General features: G+C 45.9%; 1 protein-coding gene across 3 annotated transcripts in view; it reads left to right on the top strand.

The window, feature by feature from the left end:
• Window positions 1–18,963, top strand: part of scaper (S-phase cyclin A-associated protein in the ER) — an 87,704-nt gene that overhangs the window by 30,999 nt on the left and 37,742 nt on the right. For all 3 annotated transcript variants that reach the window (XM_083654465.1, XM_083654464.1, XM_083654463.1), the window contains 4 exons: window positions 1,105–1,241; window positions 7,319–7,384; window positions 7,610–7,736; window positions 14,645–14,760. In XM_083654465.1, the coding sequence (XP_083510591.1) occupies window positions 1,105–1,241; window positions 7,319–7,384; window positions 7,610–7,736; window positions 14,645–14,760 (446 nt within the window). The remainder of the gene's footprint in view (window positions 1–1,104; window positions 1,242–7,318; window positions 7,385–7,609; window positions 7,737–14,644; window positions 14,761–18,963) is intronic.

The following is an 18,963-nucleotide window of genomic DNA, read 5'->3' as shown; positions in this document are numbered from 1 at the left end:
CATTTTTTAACATATCGGTCATATCTGTATCGGTCCGATGTTGCAATGTTAATATCGGTTATCGGTATCAGCCAAATTCTTCACATTGAGAGGAAATAATGCAGTAAATCTATGATTTATGGGCTTTTACAAATGTTTTTGAAATAAAGAAATGCATTACTTTTTCAAATTCAGTGTTTACATGTGTTTTTCAGTATGTACAAAATTTTATTATCATAGAAATGTGTTTTTATACAGATCATATCGACATCGGTAAATATCGGTTATCGGCCATAACGCCAATGTTAATATCGGTTATCGGCATCGGCCAAAATTGTCATATCGGTGCATCCCTACTTAGTATGGTGCGCTTCTAGGCTCAGCTGAAATTCTTGCAATATGAAGAGCTTTTTGATTTAACATTTGGGGGGGGGGGGGCAACTGTAGGACTGTTAACTCCCTCTCAGAAAGTGGACGTCCCAGTAGTGTCCCAGCGGTAGATACCCTGCCTGCCAACGGTCGCAGGTTCAAGCCCCCGTGTTACCTCCGGCTTACTTGGCCACCCATACAGGCACAATTGGCCGTGTCTGTGGGTGGGAGGCCAGATTAAGATTGTGTCCTGGTCGCTGCACTAGTGCCTCCTCTGGTCGGTCGGGTGCGCCTGTTCGGAAGGCAGGGGACCTGGGGCGTATATAGCATGATTCTCCCACACGCCACGTCACCTGCTGGTGAAACTCCTCGCTGTCAGGTGAAAAGAAGCAGGTGGCGACTGCACATGTATCGGTGGAAGCATGTGCTAATTAGTCTACAACTCTCCCCAGATCAGCAGAGGCGGAGGAGCAACGACCGGGACAGGGAATTGGCCGAGTCCAATTGGGGAGAAAAACGGGGGGAAATCTGTGCGAAAGAATTTATAGATAAAAAAAGAAGTGGTCCTGCACATTTGTCAGCTGAGAGACCATTTGAGCATTATAGTAGTGTCAATATGTTTTCTCTGTTCTCTTCTGCATCCTGTTATCTGCCTTACTATATCTGTATGCTCTTTTGTAACAGACCCAACTGTTATTTCAGTAGCATATAATGACTATCTTTTTTTTTTTGCCATTAATGTCTTTCATGCTGCAGGAGCATCTTTCCTTGAAGAAATACGTAGTGGATATTATGACGGACAGCTCTGTGTCTTCAGAGAGCGTGAAAGATGGAGAGGAGAGGCAGAAGGCACGCAAGAAGGCAAAGAAGCTCCGCGCAAGGATGAACTCCAGGTCAGTTATCCATTCTCTCTCTCCCTCACTCTCCCCCTCTCTCTCCCTCCCTCGCTCTCTCTCTCTATCCCTCCCGCTCTCTCCCTCCCTCTCTTTTTCTCCCTCCCTCTCCCCCTCTCTCTCTCCCTCCCTCGCTCTCTCCCTCTCCCTATCTCTCCCTCCCTCGCTCTCTCTTTCTCTCTCTCCCTATCTCTCTCTCTCCCTCCCTCGCTCTCTCTCTCCCTCACTCTCCCCCTCTCTCCCTCCCTCGCTCTCTCTCTCCCTCTCCCTATCTCTCTCTCTCTCCCTCGCTCTCTCTCTCTTTCTCTCTCACTCCCCCCCCCCCCTCTCTCTCTCTCTCTCTCCATCCCTCCCCTCTCTCTCACTCTCAGAGGACAAAAGTGTGACTGTGCCAGGACTTTTTTATGAGTGACAAGGAGATGGAAAGCAGATGTTATGTGCATCCCAGCTGTCCACAGAGTAACACTGATGAGCTTAATTTATGACCACTTTCTGTGATTGGGGAGCAAAACTGAGAATCGATCTTAGAGCCCCGGCTTTCACCTGTAAAGAGCTTTCGTCCAAATTGCTGCCGTGTCACTGCCAAAACTGACGCTTCCTTCAGTGTACAGTATGCATGTGAAAGTATGTATAAACCATGGCTATTTTTTTTTATTTGATTTCTCTCCGAGGTATTGATTTTTAAATGAAATATCGAGGAAAATCAATAGTAATCAACAAATAGGAGGCAGCGCTCCTCTGTGTCAGAACCCGGAGCCCGGGCTCAATCACTTGAGTAGGCTGTCACAACAGGGATGCAGGGGGTTTGGAGAGGGACAACGTGTTGTTGACAATACCGGAGTTGTGTGCGATGAGCTATTTGTCATTGGTGCGGGTGGGAGGGGGGGATAGCACCACAAGTACAATGATACGAATGGCTGAGATGCATTGCTAAATTTGCAGGCTATAGTAAGTGCCAGGCGACCTACACACTATAAAGAATTAAAGGGACATTAAATAATTGATGACTTTTATTGACCTGTAGCAGCAACCAAGGACTTTCATTATGGACATTTCTCAGCTCACAGTGGCTTGTAATTGATTACGGTAAGTAATAAAGTAATAGTCTCACAATAAAATAACATAAAAGAGATCAAGTTAAAAACTGCGAACAAAAAAGTAAAGTGATAAGGTGCTATATCACATTGCAAAATACTTATAACAATAATATTGCTTTGTCACATGTTTTATTAATGACAAAGTAGTGACTCCAGTAACACATACTGTAGCACTGTCATCTCTCGTTGAGCAGTTAGGCTTTTCTAAAACGGAGTAAGGGCCTGAAAGTAGAGTTTTGATAGCCAGTCATCTCGGCACCCTGGAGAAGTAATCGTTGAGTCATTTGTATTGATCAACAACTGTATCAAAGCCACGCAGATTATTGTTTTTCATTTTGTGCTACGGGACAGTCAAAATCTTTATTTTTCCACTTTAAAAGGGATAGTTCAGATTTTTTTTCTGTTTGTTTTTTTTCTTTACATTTTTGCTCGTGAGCCTGTTCACACTCAGCAGACAGCTCTACTTGCCTGATGTGGCCGGTCTCCATTTCTCCAAACTGGGACCACGCCGGCTGTCAGCTTGACTGTTGGCAAAGTACCGCACACATTCCCACATCCAAATCCAAGCTATCCCTTTAAGGATGTTTTCTTTTTTTTCTTTTTTTTGCAGATCCCTCCCCCTCCCCCTCCCCCTCCCCCTCCCCCTCCCCCTCCCGCTCCCGGCCCTCCTATTACTTGGCCAATTCCCCCCCTGCTGTCCCCTGTTCCCAGCCACTGTTCCACCCTCTCTGCCGATCTGGGGAGAGTTTTAAACTAGCACATGCTTCCTCTGATACATGTGCAGTCGCCAGCCGCTTCCTTTCACCTGACAGCAAGCTGGCATTATCAGCTCCTCCCCCCCCCCCGTACAGGCACCCCTGACCGACCAGATGAGGCACTAGTGCAGCGACCAGGACACATACCCTTTCCCCCCACACACCCACCCGGCTTCCCACCCGCAGACACGGCCAATTGTGCCTGTATGGACGCCCGGCCAAGCCGGAGGCAACGCGGGGCACGAACCTGCGACCCTCGTGTTGGTAGGCAGGGAATCTACCGCTGCTGCTGCACTACCCAGGCGCCGGACAGCCTGGATTGCGCTGTGCTCTCAAGTAGTGAGATTACTTTTTTTTCCTCAGGATATTACTCCCCCCCCCCCCAACCTAAATAAGCATTCTTTCTTGATATTCCCGATAAAATATGATTTGAAAAAAGACTTAACAGCCTGACACGCCCATCCCATTCTGCTACAGTTTCTTTATTATCACTCAGTGCTGCTGCTCTTGGCTTTTCTGGGGGCTCAGCGGTGCTGAGAAAGTGACAACATGATCTGCCTCTGTTCACCGTCACTCGGGCCGCGGCCCTGCAGAGAGCAGCACTCAAAGGGAGCAGGCTTTCCTCCGCTCATAAATAACACACAGCCCCAGTAAGCATAAAGGTGAGCCGCTCTCCACCGCTGGGTAGAAATGAGGCGTTTTATTGGAACACCGTATGGTGTCCGTAAAACGCCAGAGGTCCTCACTAGACTTCTCGAGCGACTCGCGGCCGGCCCCCCGTTCTGCCATAAAGCAGTGCACACACATTTTAACCCGTGTGTTTTTTCTGCGGCTTGGCTAACTCTACTCTAATAATAAGTGTTTTAGGTTAGGAAAACATGGCGTTAAAATGGCATGTAAGTAGCCTGTCAGTTAGTGTCAGGAGGATGGGTTGTGAACTTGGAAAACCCAAGTCTCCACTTATCCTCTTGTAGGAGCTGTTTGCCTGTACTGTAGCTGGTTGCATGTGGTCTGCTCAGCAGGGAACAGAGTGGCCTGTGTGTGTGTGTGTGTGTGTGTGTGTGTGTGTGTGTGTGTGTGTGAGAGTGTGTGTTGTGTACGCACACCTCAGAGGGAGGTGTGGTGTGTATACAAAGACACTGCTGTACAGAGTATGAAGTGGTGAGTCCAGCTCCTTTCACCCCAGTTTGCTGCCCCAGATGGGGATATAGGGGAGCTGGAGCGGCCCCTGCTGCTAAATGAACACACACACTTCCCCCATGGACGCACAAGCTAAATTGGGTTGTATCATGCATAATATTGAGATATTAGTATAATTTTTAATTTATTTCCGCTTATTTGTTGCCAGTGCTTCAAGGTATTATATACTGTTTTAGTTGCGCTAGTTAGTTTTAATCCAGTTTATGCTGCATAGGAAAGAAATGTATAATAATTGCCTCCCTGTAAAATAAGTTGGGCTATAAGGAATTGCTGTCTACTGTTATGAATAGCTTATTAGTTTAACATGGTAGATTTGTGCTTTTTTTTCCCTTCTTGCTGATGCTGATGACTGATATTTATTGCCCCGGCCCATTTAGCCGGGCCTGCCTCTGACAATGATCAATTGCTCAGCAATTGCTCCCTGTTTAACCTGGGTAGGTATAAACCTGTCTCAGATTAATATTGTAATATCAAGAATGACAAACGGGCCAGGTATAGTTCAGGCCCTTGTGAAAGCCAGCCTGAATTAGCCATTCAGCCTGCTCAGAGGACATGGAAAATAATGTTATCAAATGATGGTACCCCGCTCCCCCCAACAGTGCTTCAACGGCTGGGCTTTTCTTGAAGAGTCCCTGCAGCATGAAAGCATTTCCCCCTCTTCTATTCCTGTCTGCCTCCCAGGGTTCCTCAGTACAAAGCAGGGAGTTTTGCTAATAGAGGCAAGATATGAATGAAGAATCAGCTTTATCTTGTTATCTAGAGTCACAAATTGGTCAGTTGACATTTAATGCGGTAACAGTTTATTGTTCTGCTCTTATCACAGTGTATTTTTTTTCCAAGTCTGAACAGCTGCCCTTGCCTCCTTTCGTATAGTTAGGCCATGTCCACACGGAGACGAGTTAGGTGTATCCGCTAAAGTTTTTTCTCGTATGGACGTTTCGTCCAGATGGAACCAGCGTTCTGGGAGTATACATTCTGGGAGAATACGCAAATTTTTTGAAACCGGGTCCCAGAGTGAATAAATCTGAAGACGCCACCCTTGCATTTCCGTGTTTACAATCCATACGCATCTTTCCTGAACCGATGACGACGACATAGCCCCACCTCTCTCTGCCAGCAACGCTAGCCTCAGGGCTCCACAGCTGCCTCTTCCCATCCACCCCTCCCTTCATCGGATATTTCCCAGAAGGCTTAGCGGCGGCTAAGTTTTTACAATAACACAAACAAAATCAGGCTAAACGTGTTCGATAGAAATAATATTTATTTTTAATACAACATGCAATTCTGGAATATTTGAATATTGGACAAAATTAAATTAAATATAAACCCTGAGTGTAACGCACATACTCAGGATGCTCTATATATAACCCTCGCAAATACAACGTGAATAGTGAAGTGAGAGGTTTGACGACCACACGGTTGCACTGTGATGTCCACACTGTGATGTCCGCTCGTGTCCACTCCAACAAGACTTTAGCTTACTTGATGCCACTTTTTCAATAAAAACACATTTATGCCATGAGTTTATACGGTATAATGTATATTTATGTTGCATCATTTAGCCTGTGCTGTGATGTGCAGGAGCGGCCAATACGCTGGGATGTGTTTGCAACATATGTCTAAAGATCATGGAAGTAGATGATATCAGGAACGTTACCGATAGTTAACGTTCTATATTGTAGGCTACAGGGAGACCATCAGCCCTGCTGAACAGCTCTGCATTTGCCTGTATAGGTTTAATCATTTTATTCATCGACATGGCAAACCTCCCCGCAAAGCCAAGGGTTTAAGCTGCTACAGTGCTGCTACAGTGAGATACACATTATAGACTGTGCGCCCCTAGTGGTTGAATGCCATTATTGACGAGATTGTCTTATTCTCTGTTTTTGGTGTACTTTGTGGCAGCGTTACAGCGCCACTTACCGGCCCGCCATATATACTACAGCAGTTTCAGTGGTTTCATGTGGATACACACATTTCTTGAAAGGATTCCGTGTTTATGGAAAACTTTTCTTAAACAAAAAAAAAAGGTCGGTTCCGTCTCCGTGTGGACATGGTATAATAAGTAGTCGTTTTACTTGACCTAGTATTAATTTCACATGCCGTTTTCAAAATTCTAAATGTACTTGCAGTAATTGATAAGTCAAGAATATATTTATCTATCTTGTCTTAAAATAATTTTGCCAATGCTGCTACACTATAATGTGTAGGTAGGTCGAATGCCTAGGGGCGGTTGGCAGAAAAGTGTCCTCTGGACTGGCTGTGTGGTCAGATATCAGTTGCTGTTGGATGCCTGCCCGTGAGGAGATTGTGAACGCCGGATTGGGCCTTGGTCAGTCCAGGTCTGGTCCTCTGGGACAAATCCACCTGTCTTCTTCCTGGAACTGTTTGATTTGATCAGTTTATGGATGGATAACCGTAAAGGCCCTCTATCTAACTCTGATCAATAGTTCCTATCTTGTCTGGGAATGCCTGATTGACAGATAGAATCCCCCACCCACTCACACTCTCTCTCTCTCTCTCTTGCTCACTCACTCACACACATACACACACGCACACACACACACACACACAGAGTTTGTGCTTCTCTGTGTCTGTTGGTCTAATGCTACAGAGATACCAGTCCCCTGATGGCCATGACCTTCTAAGGAGAGGTCACACATTCAAAACATCGGTTGTGCTGCAAGAGACCCCCATTAACTGTTTATTTGACAATGATTGAAATAAAGAATTTGAGACGCCTTTGTCAAGTTATGACTTGAGGGAAGGAGGATTTAAAGGTAGAATGAAGAAGTCTGGGTGATACGAGTAGATGGCAGCAAGACACCGGGGTCCCTACGGAGCTGATGTCTGATTATCTTAAGCCAAGTGACTTGGCGAATGGCTGCCTGACAGGCCAAATAAACAGTCGGGTTCAACTTGAGCTTTCTCTTTCTCTTCCTACTTTTCATCCTTGGTGTTCTTTAAAGACGGGCCAAGCCTCTTTCTCCTGAGAATCAAAGAGTTTTCCCTCCTCCCTCTGCAGGGCAAAGGAATACGAGACGTCAATGGAGGCAAAGACACAGGTCCCCGAGTCCCCGTACAAGGCCAAGTACGTTTTTTCTTCTTCTCATTTGTAGTTTCTAATTTCTCTTTGACCTCTGCTACTTAACTGTGATGTCATTTGTAGTTTCTAATTTCTCTTTGACCTCTGCTACTTAACTGTGATGACGATAAAGCAGTGGTGGGTAGAAGTTGGTCAGGGTAGCATGGAAGCATGGATGAAGGATTGGTGTTTGTGGATATATAATGACAGCATTGCCTCCTGTATGCTCAGGCTGCAGCGCCTGGTGAAGGACCTGTTGAAGCAGCTGCAGGGCCAAGACAGCGGCCAGTGGGCCAACACCAAAGTGTCGGGTCTGGACAGAACCTTGGGAGAGATCTCCCGCATCCTGGAGAAACAGGTAGGGCATCGATCGACCGATCACAAAGACTGTCCAAATGATTTCTGTTATACATTTTAAAATCGGTTCTTTGTTTAGTGAGGATGTTTGAAATATTTTTGGCTGTACGTTGTAGATCAAAAAGTTACACCCCGTACCTATACTTTTCCTTTTAAAAGCATGTATCTGACACTGGTTAGAAGATGCCTGTTACTGATGCAGTTTTACCACACGTGTCCTCCCCCTCACATCCTCTTAGTTGCATCATATTCTGGTCAAGAATGTCCTGCTCCAGTGCAGCTCCTCATCTTAGCTGAATGTCCTGCTACAGTGCAGCTCCTCATCTTTGCTGAATGTCCTGCTACAGTGCAGCTCCTCATCTTACCTGAATGTCCTGCTCCAGTGCAGCTCCTCATCTTACCTGAATGTCCTGCTCCAGTGCAGCTCATCATCTTACCTGAATGTCCTGCTCCAGTGCAGCTCCTCATCTTAGCTGAATGTCCTGCTCCAGTGCAGCTCCTCATCTTACCTGAATGTCCTGCTCCAGTGCAGCTCCTCATCTTACCTGAATGTCCTGCTCCAGTGCAGCTCCTCATCTTACCTGAATGTCCTGCTCCAGTGCAGCTCATCATCTTACCTGAATGTCCTGCTACAGTGCAGCCCATCATCTTTGCTGCGTTGCCGTCAGCCGAACAGTGTGCCGCCGTCCACAGGACTCGAGAAGGACATGCCAGGCCGTTGGCATTTCTCTCGAGTGTTGAGTTGTGCTTGGCCGCGGCTTCTTCTGTCTCACCCTCCCAGTGTAGAGTATCACTTACTCCAAAACGACTTGCCCTGGGTTATTGGTTAATGCAGACCAGATTAGCTGTGTTTTCATTGGTGCACATGGTACCAATAGAGGAGCTTCCTATCAGGAGAGCGAGCATTGTCTCGTGTCTATGTAGCTTGCACGACTCAGATGTCATTGGTTTAGACAATGCTAAATTGGATTTCCAGATGAAATGCCATTAAGACTTGATAGAACAAAGGCAGGAGAATTTAGCTCTTTTTTTTTCTCCAGATAATGAACTTTTTCTTTTCTTTACATTTGTATAAATATATAATTGGCAGACAATGGCGGACATGTATATGACAATAGTTGATTTGAAACCTCCATTAAACACAATGGGACCTAGAAGTTTTGTTTCATGGCATTTTCTTTGACAGTGAAATGCATCAATTTGACACCGAGGGGAGGAACTGAAACACCTGCCACAGCGTTTATGAAGAGGAGAATATACAGCCCACTTCCTGTAATGAGGCATAAATTTCCTGCCCGGGTGGTGGTTCAGGCCATCGTAACGTCCCGCCGCGCACGCCGGTGGGCGTGAGGACGGAGAGATTATGGTGTCTCATTATTGACGAGGGGGGAAGCGGAGTAGCCTATTACCCAATTTCCCCAGAGAGGCCAAAGAAAGAGGTGGCTGCGGTGGGTGGCACGGCACCCTGTAAGGAGAGAGGAGGAGACCAATGTGATGTGAGTAGCTCCACAAGCTGTCACTGACACGAGGGCTCCTCCCCTCAGCTCCACATACTCCCAGCGGGGAGGTCAGAGGTCACTGGGCCAGCAGCGGCGTTCCATTCAACAGCGGTGTCACTAGCGTAGGGGGCCGATCAAGGCTCAGTCTGTTTGGCTTTTGTCTTCTACCGTCGTTCTAAAAGCACTTTCAAACCGTATTGTCGGCTTTTATTTAACCAGCCCCCTTAACGGAAACATCCAACCCCAAAGCCGTGGGCAGCAAATGGAGCGCTGCGATTGGCCCGCCAGGCCCGCCTGGGGAACGCTTCCTTCTCTAATCCCTGGACAAAGTCAAATAAATAGAGTCTCCGTCAGCATGGCTGTCTGGCCCCGGACTCACTTCCAAGTCGGGACCATTTAGATTATTTGACCTAACAAGCATCTCCCATGTCATTGACTCACCTAGAGATTTGTTTTTCTCTCCGCCATATCTGATTCAGTCTCCACTTTCTCCGCTAATTCCTTAGACAACACCCGACACTCCCCCTCTGCACTGCTGTTTGCCCCCCCCCCCCTTCCCCTGCTCTCTGGCCCGGGTCTAGTCTCTGACCCCGGGGCGCTTCTCCCTCTGTGGCCACTAATGGTTTATTTTGTGTCAAACCAGATTCTTTTTTCTTTTCTTCACTATTGGGTGATTGAGAAGCACAATTTCCCCTACATGTAGTATGCTCACTTCGTTTTTTCTTACAACACTTCTTACCTTATTATTAAGCGCTCATATTTATATACTGGCCAAAGTGTTTACCACTGCTTTCAAATAAAGCCGTGGTTAAGGGGCGGCGTTTATGACAGGTAAGAAACTGTCAGGAACCTAATGATCTGAGAAGCAAAGACTACAGACTGTATTTACATTCTCATTTGCCAGCTGTCGGGACGTGGTTGAGCCAACCAGTGTGCTTGGAAGGAGTTGTGTCTGGGGACATGGGGTAGGGGGTAGGTGCGCATGGCATGCATGAGTTTCTGGCATGGGCCTCCAGCGGGCTGACGGATACAGCCCAGATCAGCCGGGTCAGAACTTTGTCAAAGACGGCAAAACTGCGACTGCAGCGACTTTGTCAGTTTCGTTTAGAAATTCTCCATCCTAATGAGGAAAATCATTATTCTGCTACACCTGGATTAAATTGTGAGTGTTAGAGTGTCGCAGATCACCTTTCCCACGTTGTTTGTTTTAAGAAAGTCCGACGTGATGGACAAGTGTGTCAATGTGGTTGTTTTCCTTGTCTGCTAGTAGTGTTTGATTGACACGGACATTGACACAAGGTAATGATTTCCCCCCCCAAATGGATCACTCCTCTCCTAATTTTATTTACAATATTGGTATCATGTCTATGTTTATTTTCTCTCTCATTATTTGTTTTGATCCTTTTTCCAATCATAAAGACTTTCGGCTCTGGTTTAATGGATGTATCATATTACTTTTAGTCATGTTTTAATACGTTTTTCTATTTCTAATAATTCCCCGCCAACTACTACTACGCCCACCCCGCCACACCGATTTTGAACCATTTTACGTTCAGGCCCATAAATCATAAGATTGGATGCTATCGTTTGTTCCCAAAGAGCCTTATTTTGGTTTCCTCGCCACAAGACCCAATAGGGAGTGAAATGGTTCTAAGCCCCTTGGTGTATTAGTTACAACTAGGCGCTGTCTGCGGTTTCTGTGGCTGGTTTGATTTCTAGCCACACTGGCCTTTTGATTAATCTGAGTTTGTTTCGTAGAATAAACACAGTTTGTAGTATTACCCTATTTCCATGTTTTCTCAGCAGTCACGCAGTGTACTAAATAATATGCTATTATGTCTTGTAAACACACTAGTTTATACTCTGCTTGGAAATGTTTATTCCAGCAGTCTTGTTGTGGTTTACAGTAGACTCGGCGCACAGAACTTTGTTTACCGCACGCAGGCTTTTTCAGCCAGGCTGCACAATGATGAAATTCATGTAGAGCAAAGTGATCTATTCTGCTTTCCTCTCTGATTTGTTAGACTGCACTTGTGAAGGAGTGAACCAATGACGTGTAGATCAAGGTTGAGGCCCGCCCTTAATGAACTCTCTCTCTCTCTCTCTGCCAGTTGTTGCCCATCTGTTGCTGGGACGTCCCGACTGAGGCTGTACTCTCCTCTTCTGCTTTAATCAGAGCGCCTAGTGGGAGGAGACTACAAAGCGCAGTCTGGCCAGTCGTCCTCAACGCCACAGCCGCACAAATTACCAGCTGCTTGGCCATCTGATTAGCTAGGGTAATGATGGTCACCATGGATAGTAATTGGATAATATTCCCGCAGTTGTATAATTCAGGAGCTAACCTTAGCCTTTCACCTCCTTATAATGCTCCACCTTTTAGTGGGGGGCGCTATCTTTTTTCTTTCTTTCTTTCTTTCTTTTGAGGAAAAAAATACCCGCTCATCCTATTACAGTGCTGTCTTATGTGGAGCTTCTGCCGGGGTGTGAGCAGACGCAGACAAGATCACACGCTGCCTCTTGAGGACATTGGGCGGAGGATCTCTACTGTAACTGTCTCTCAAAAATGGCATTTGTGAATCCTCCTCGCCGTTCTAATAGAGACAGAAACATTGTTTTGATCCCGTTAAAGGTTTGTATACAAACTCAGCTCAGTGTGTATAGTCACTGTCACAGTAGTTACATACAAACGTGATTTCTGTTGCGTTTGTGTACCGAGGTCTGCAGAAGAGATATATCATCGCCAGATGTTGGGGCCCCCATTTGCTTAGACAGACTTTGCACGGCGCAAAGAGATCAACCGAGTTGCCGAGTGTCGAGCCGTCACCAAGCAAAACAAAGCCTTTATCTTTTATAGTCATTTTTGTTTTTTGGTGAAGCTGGTGTCTTCGTTCGCAGTCATCTAGTCTGGTGCCTTTTTTGTTTCCTGTGGAGGCATTGTCAGTGCAGAGTCAGACCACCTGAAGATAGTATGTCAGGTAGTTTGAACTTAATCCTCTCTTCACCCTTATTGTTCCATCATCATCGCAACAGATAAATCTGTCAGCACGGCAGAAAAGGCAGCGACTAGCCGAGCAGCTTCTCGTCTGGCTTTCACAGGAGACAGCCAGGACCGGACCGGGCAGGTCCCAGTTCCCCCCCCCCTCCTCCTTTAATACCATTTGATAAGCTACTATGAAAGAGCTGCCTCTTCTCATTTAGCCTCCAAGCTTTTAGTTAGGTGTGTTGATGGGAGGGTTAAGAGGGGGGTTTAAAGCCGACCTCACTGACGGAGACCCAGTTGATCAGGCATGGAAACTGCTGGCGAGACCATGCTGCATAATCCTTATTATACTAGTCCATGCAGAGAGAGTGTTGTGCTTGTTGATGTTTTTGTCCCAAATCTTAAACCGTGTGTGTGTGTGTGTGTGTGTGTGTGTGTGTGTGTGTGTGTGTGTGTGTGTGCGTGTGTGTGTGTGTGTGTGCGTGTACGTGCGTGCGCCACCGGATCCTTTGTAGCAGTTACCTCAGCAGCAGCGGGCACGAATGACAGACGAAGAGCTTATCTGTAATTTGGCAAAGCGCTTCTCCCTCAATGTGTTCGGGCTTGTTGGCAACTTACCATCTGCGGAACAAAAGCGCCGTGAAGTGGCTGGATTTGAGTGCTGTCACACTAGTGAGGAAGCCCTGTAACCTCATTAGGTGGAGGTTCTGACCCGCGGTGCAACACGCTCCGTGCCCTCTGCAGCCCTCTGTGCGAGGGAAGCCCTCCATCAGCGAGCGACCCCTCCACCAGCCCCCCTCTCTCCTCTCTCCGCCCTGCCCGACCCGCCCGACCCAGGCACAAACACGCCTGATAGCGCCGCTCACCCCCCTGGCTTTGTACCTGTTGATTTATACGACACTGTAGCTACAGCGTCTGACCCGCTGCCAATTACTCCAGCTCCTCTCTCTCTACCTGTCATCACAAAAAGGCCAGGACCCAACTATTCAGATGTCCTATCCAATCTGGGCTGATAGATTTTTTTCCCCCTTGTTGAAGTTCATTCAGCTTGACTCCCCATAGTGAGGTATCCACGAACCCTTGTGATATAAAAGTAAAAATCAGTGCACATCAAACATAAGGGAAATCTGGTATGCAGACAGGCTATAATAAAAATACTAGATGAAAACAAATTATGAATGCAATAAAATCACAACATATACTAACCTAAAAGTGCACTAACAAAACACCACGGCATGTACCATATACACTCTGTATCTACTTTATTAGATGCACCTAGCTAGTCCAGAAGAGCCTACATTCATTGAGGCATGGATTCAACAAGATGTTGCAAGTATTCCACAGGGATTTTGCTACATGCTGTCTTGATGGTGTCATGCGCTTCCTGTATGTTTCAGTGGCATAGTTCTGCTGGAACATCCCCCTGACCTCATCCCAAAGGCTCTGTTTGGTTGAGATCTATAGACTGTCTGCACTGGCCAATGGAGTAAACTGTTATGATAGCTTCCTGGGACCATGAGACAATGTTTGCTTTTTTGACATTAATGATGATCACCAAACCTGTTTCTGAGATGCTGAAACTGGCACATCTGACACCAACAATTATACCATATTATTCAGAGTCACATAAATCACATCCTGCCCATTCTAACATCTAGAACCTCCTACAATTGCTATTTTTGGTATATTCTCAGATCCAACTGGGTCTAATCTCCCTGCTCACTTACAGAGGGTCATCAGCGTTTCCTCTATTAGCTATGAGCCTCCCCTGAAACTGCTCGGAGCCCGCCAGGGGAGGCCCGCCTCCCACTTTGAAAACCCCTGCTACAAGAGACACGCGTCGAATGATACAACGTCTATCAACATATTGGCCGTCGGGCATCGTTAGCCTATAAAAGTACAAGAGTGTGGAAATGACACAAACCTCTAATGCTATAACAACTGGGATCAGACGGATTCCTGTAGTTAAACTTCTCTGATTTCCGTGTCCTTTATTTTTCCCCACTGGCCTTTTCCAGAGTCCATGGTCATCAGCAGAGACCACCCCGGTGCCGAGTGGAGCCTGCAGAGCATTTTCCCTCCACTGAAACTTGACTGTTAGGGGGGGGGGCGGAGTCGGGTTGTGCACTTTGAGATTTAACAGGAATACTTTAGGGATCACTTTGTTTCAGATTTCAATCCCTCACCCCCTTTAGGAAAAAGAGAGGTTCCCTCCCTGGTGAGAGCAATGTAATCCCCTGTCCAGGCTATGGCTTATTGTCCCCCTGACACTCTAGTTCTCCACCAGACTTGACTCTTGTCTCTCTTGTGTCTGTCTCTCTCTCTCTTTCTTTCACACTCTGTCTCTGTCTCACTTGTGTCTCTCTCTCTCTCTCTCTCTCTCCCTCTCTCTCTCTCTCTCTCTCTCTCTGTCTGTCCTTGTCTCCACAGAACAATGCAGATCAAGTGGCCTTCCAAGTAGGAGGCGGTCTGTCTGCTCTCGAACAAATCCTGCAGGTCGTCACTGCTGCCTCCACACCCACCGCAGTTCTGCGTATTCCTCTCAAGTGAGTACCATCATCACCTCATGGAAATGTTTACATCATTTACATATACATACTGGATACACATACAGTATCTTTGAATAAGCGGAATATGTGCTCAGGTTTCTACTACACCTTTCCTGTAATTTAACGCACAACTCAACACAACAAAACAATTACTATGTGCTTAAATTGATCGCAGTGATTCAATTAAGTTTCTGTTTCAAGCCAGCGGGGTGAGCCAAATCTACAATTAGATTTTTGTTGTGACCTGTTGTGTTGAGACCTGTGTTGAGGTTAGAGATGATCTGGTGGACTAATATAATAGGTGTAACTCTAAATTTAGTTAATTGTCAGTTCAGGGTAGGTGATGAGCATAGTTTTGATCAGGACGACATAATACGACATAGTCTTCTGGGCCTAATCCAGTGAAACAGGAACAGTGCCCACTTGATGACCAGACGGACCTCAATGACATATTACCCGCTCTCATCCACCCCCTTTTTCTTTCGTGCTCAAGCAGATATCTACATGTACTCTCCTGATAATTGCACAAGGGATAGTTACATCAGATCCCCTGTACTCGTTAATGTCAGTGGAGGTTGAAAAAATATTGTTCCTTTGATGCTCTGATGGGATCTCACATCAGATTTGATTATGTCGATAACCCCTACCGAGGCTGCGTTCAAATAAATCATGAAAACTCACATGGACAGGCTTGACTCATATATTTACTTACTTGGCATATCCTGTGCTAACATGTCAAAATAGGCCCACTCTAGTCTACATGCAGTACTTTACATGTTTTAATAATCAGTCTATGAATAGTACTGTGTACAATATCAAAGACAGATTTAGACTAAAACCCAACTCATGTCTTAATCACAGTCTCCTCCTAATCTCATTGACATTGGAACGCTGGTGCAAATGTAAACATAAAGTCATTCACGGTCCCCCCCACTAGTCTCAATTAGCGTGACAACAAAATTCCCTTTTTGCCTCAGAGTACAAATACACTGGAGGTATATTTAATGCAAGTTGACCATCTTGACTTGAGTGTTAAAATAACTAATTGACATATTGTTTTTCTTAATTTCGGGTTGTGCTCAAAAACATAATTACGTCATTTTCACTTTGCAAGCTCAGAGACAAACAAACACCTTTTGACGTGTATTATTTATTCACAAGACCTTGGGCGTCGGCAGCTGTTGGACCCTGTGTCTTCCCAGTGACTTTGCCTCTCTCGACCGTATCCTCTCACTGACCTCACTGACAAGCACTGCTTTATTTACCATTTGTGATGTTTTTGCAATTGCATAAATTGAGTGAGCTAATCTCGGCTAACCTACTTTATCTCTGTTTATAGTGGCCTCGTCTCAATAAATACTCTCCAAAATGTATTAATGGATAACAATGCCTTCGCCTCTGGAAGTGGAAAGCGTCTCCGTTTTAGCGATCAATTTGTGTTCATTCCTCTCTCTTGAAACACAAAAGGCACATGTGTCCCATCTGTCATTTAGAGTAGAGAGTATTTTTGAGTTGTGGCCGTGACGTTTGCACGCGTTTGCCAGCGGATAACCTCGGAGAGGCCGCCATACTCACCATTGGGACTCTCTAATGGACCGGAATGGCCTTGCTCTTCCATTCATTAGCATTTACTGGTCTCTGAATCTCCACTAATGGACAAATGCTACTTATATTTATAAGGCTTTTACAGGGCATCGCATGTATATTGATTTTCTTTTTGGTACCCTCTCTTCTTCAATCACTGTAATCTACAGGGAATTTCAAGCAGACTTCTGAATTGTAAGAAATGTCATTAAGTTAAATAGAGAAGACCGTCTTTCTTTGTGCTGGAGTTTGTTTGCAGACTTTTGTTTGCACATGTGTGCGTGGTGGTGCGGTAGCTTAAGTACACACAATAGCTCCTGGGCTTTTGAGATATCCCCTTGACATGCTTTGGGTAGAGGAAGAGGAGGTGAAGATGTGAGGCATGTCTTTCATCCTCTGTGTACCGATCCAGTCAAACTCTGGAGTGAGTCGTGACTAATGATACAGGAATGGTCTTCCGAGGACGTCTTCTTTCATAACTCAACCTTTCCCATGCCTAAACAGGTTTCTCTGCGGAGGATTTTACATATGCATGAGAGACTGGCAACAATCGCGCAAACCCACTAAACCCCAGAGCCTAAAAGGATGTTTTAGTTGCTTGTTTAGAATCGACACTTCAGTTCCGCGGCTTGCCCTTCAGTTAGTCCCGTATCAAATGCTGCTATTGCTGCTGGACCCCAGAGAGCGTTGCCAGCTGTGAGCTGAGGACTGAACCGGAGATAAGCCCCTGATGAACACATCAATCCAGCCCCATGGAGACATCCAGCCTGACCCCATAACGCACTGTGCTCTATACGCTGCACATTCAAACAGCTTGTTCCGTAGCTCGTCGAATATACCTTCATTGTTTTTTTATTATTATTATTTATTTTTTTCCTGAATTTTCTTCCATTTTTCTCCTAATTGTGCTGGGCCAATTCCCCCTTTTTCTGCCCCCGGTCGCTGCGTACATGTCTTTGCTACCTCCGACCAAGCTGGAGGTAACACGGGGGCTCGAACCGGCGACCCTCGTGTTGGTAGGCAGGCAGGCAGGCAGGCAATCTACCCGGACACCCACCTTTTTGTGTGTGTTTTTAAAAGACATGTCAAATGCAGAAAGAGGTCAAACCCGTAACCTTGTGATGATGGAGCGGAGTCGGCGCAGTGTAGCGGGGAGGAGCCGCTAGTGACGAGATGCAACACAAGGACGCAGCCCGGCTGTCCACTTATCACCATCCGTCATCTGAATGGCTGCGTGGCGTAATGGGCTGCGAGACAGACGCTCGCCCCAGAGTACGCTACATTATCTGTTTACAGTAATGCTGCCGTATTGATCACGTCCTCCTCCCCAGATAAGCAGAGTGATTTACAAAAAAAGGCAGCTGCGGAGATCCTCCTGCCACATCTCTCCCCAGGGGAAGCTGATTCCATCTTGTTACCATTACATTAATGAGCTAATTCCTCTGCGAGGCTTTGCTAATGTCCTGGTGTAACCCTGTGCCCGCTGGAATGTCTAGACCTGGGCTTATGCACCCACTGTCATTAGCTTCAACTGCGGCGATGATATCTCGCGCAATGCACAGTTAGCATCCCAGATTGTGAACCTGTAAAGATTTCCCACGGAACTAATTGATTTCTTTATTAGACGCTCTAGCATCCATAAGTCTATATTCGATTTGCATTACCTTCATTATTTTTGCACGATAAATCATATGAATGGCCTTCATTGTGGTTTAATAAGTTAATATAGTTGTTGAAAACGTTCAAATCGTCATCCTTACATCTTGAAACTGAGATCTGTATGTGGTATTGTGCTGTCTGTGTGTGCGTCAAGTCAGCCTGACATTACATCTAAGCTCTAAAAGATAGCAGAGTTTTATCAACCACACGTACCTGTCTGCACCAGAAGCATTATAACATCGCTGTTATTTACTTTGAAGCCGCTTTGTCCCGCTCAGTAGGGATTCACTAGTAGGGGACAGGTAGAAAATCAAGGCCCTCTCTCTCCCTGTTTCAATACAATGTGAATGCGTCCTTCCTCTTTTTCCTTATCATGATAACGGTGACATTTGAGTTCAAATCAATCCAAACCCAGATGACAAAAACCTTGCTACATATATTGATAGAAGTAATGTCTGTATGCAGGGCTGGTATTTAGTTTGCAGTTGGCTTATCCTTCTGTCTTCCAATAGGGGTCAGTGGAGAGAGGAGAGGATTGGTCTTATGTTCTCCTTGTATAATGGAGCCTGCACCATGCTCTGTCAGCCGCTTTGAAGAATCAAACATGGGAAAGAACAGAGGCCAGGTTCAAAGGAAGCCGTGACCTGTGAAACTTCCAGGCAACAGTGACTTTTAATAGTCTATATTTCACAGTGTTGGTCGCACGATGGCCATTTCGGTCGACTAAAAAGAAATGCATCACTATATAATTGTAACTTGCACAGATCATTTCTGGGAGAAAGCTTTAGGAGTGCTTGTACATGTGTGTTAACCCAATTTGTACGTCCACCTCTGTCTCACATGACCTGCTTGTATCCTGTGAAATCAGACCTGCTACCTGTGGTTTTATTTCAGGATGTTTTCTAGCATTTGTGTGTGTGCTTCTCTTCTGTGTGTGTGCGTGTGTGTGTGTGTGTG

Source organism: Poromitra crassiceps, assembly GCF_964638095.1.
Source record: "Poromitra crassiceps genome assembly, chromosome: 18".
NCBI classification, from domain to species: Eukaryota; Metazoa; Chordata; class Actinopteri; order Beryciformes; family Melamphaidae; genus Poromitra; species Poromitra crassiceps.
This window is presented reverse-complemented; position numbering and strand designations above follow the sequence as displayed.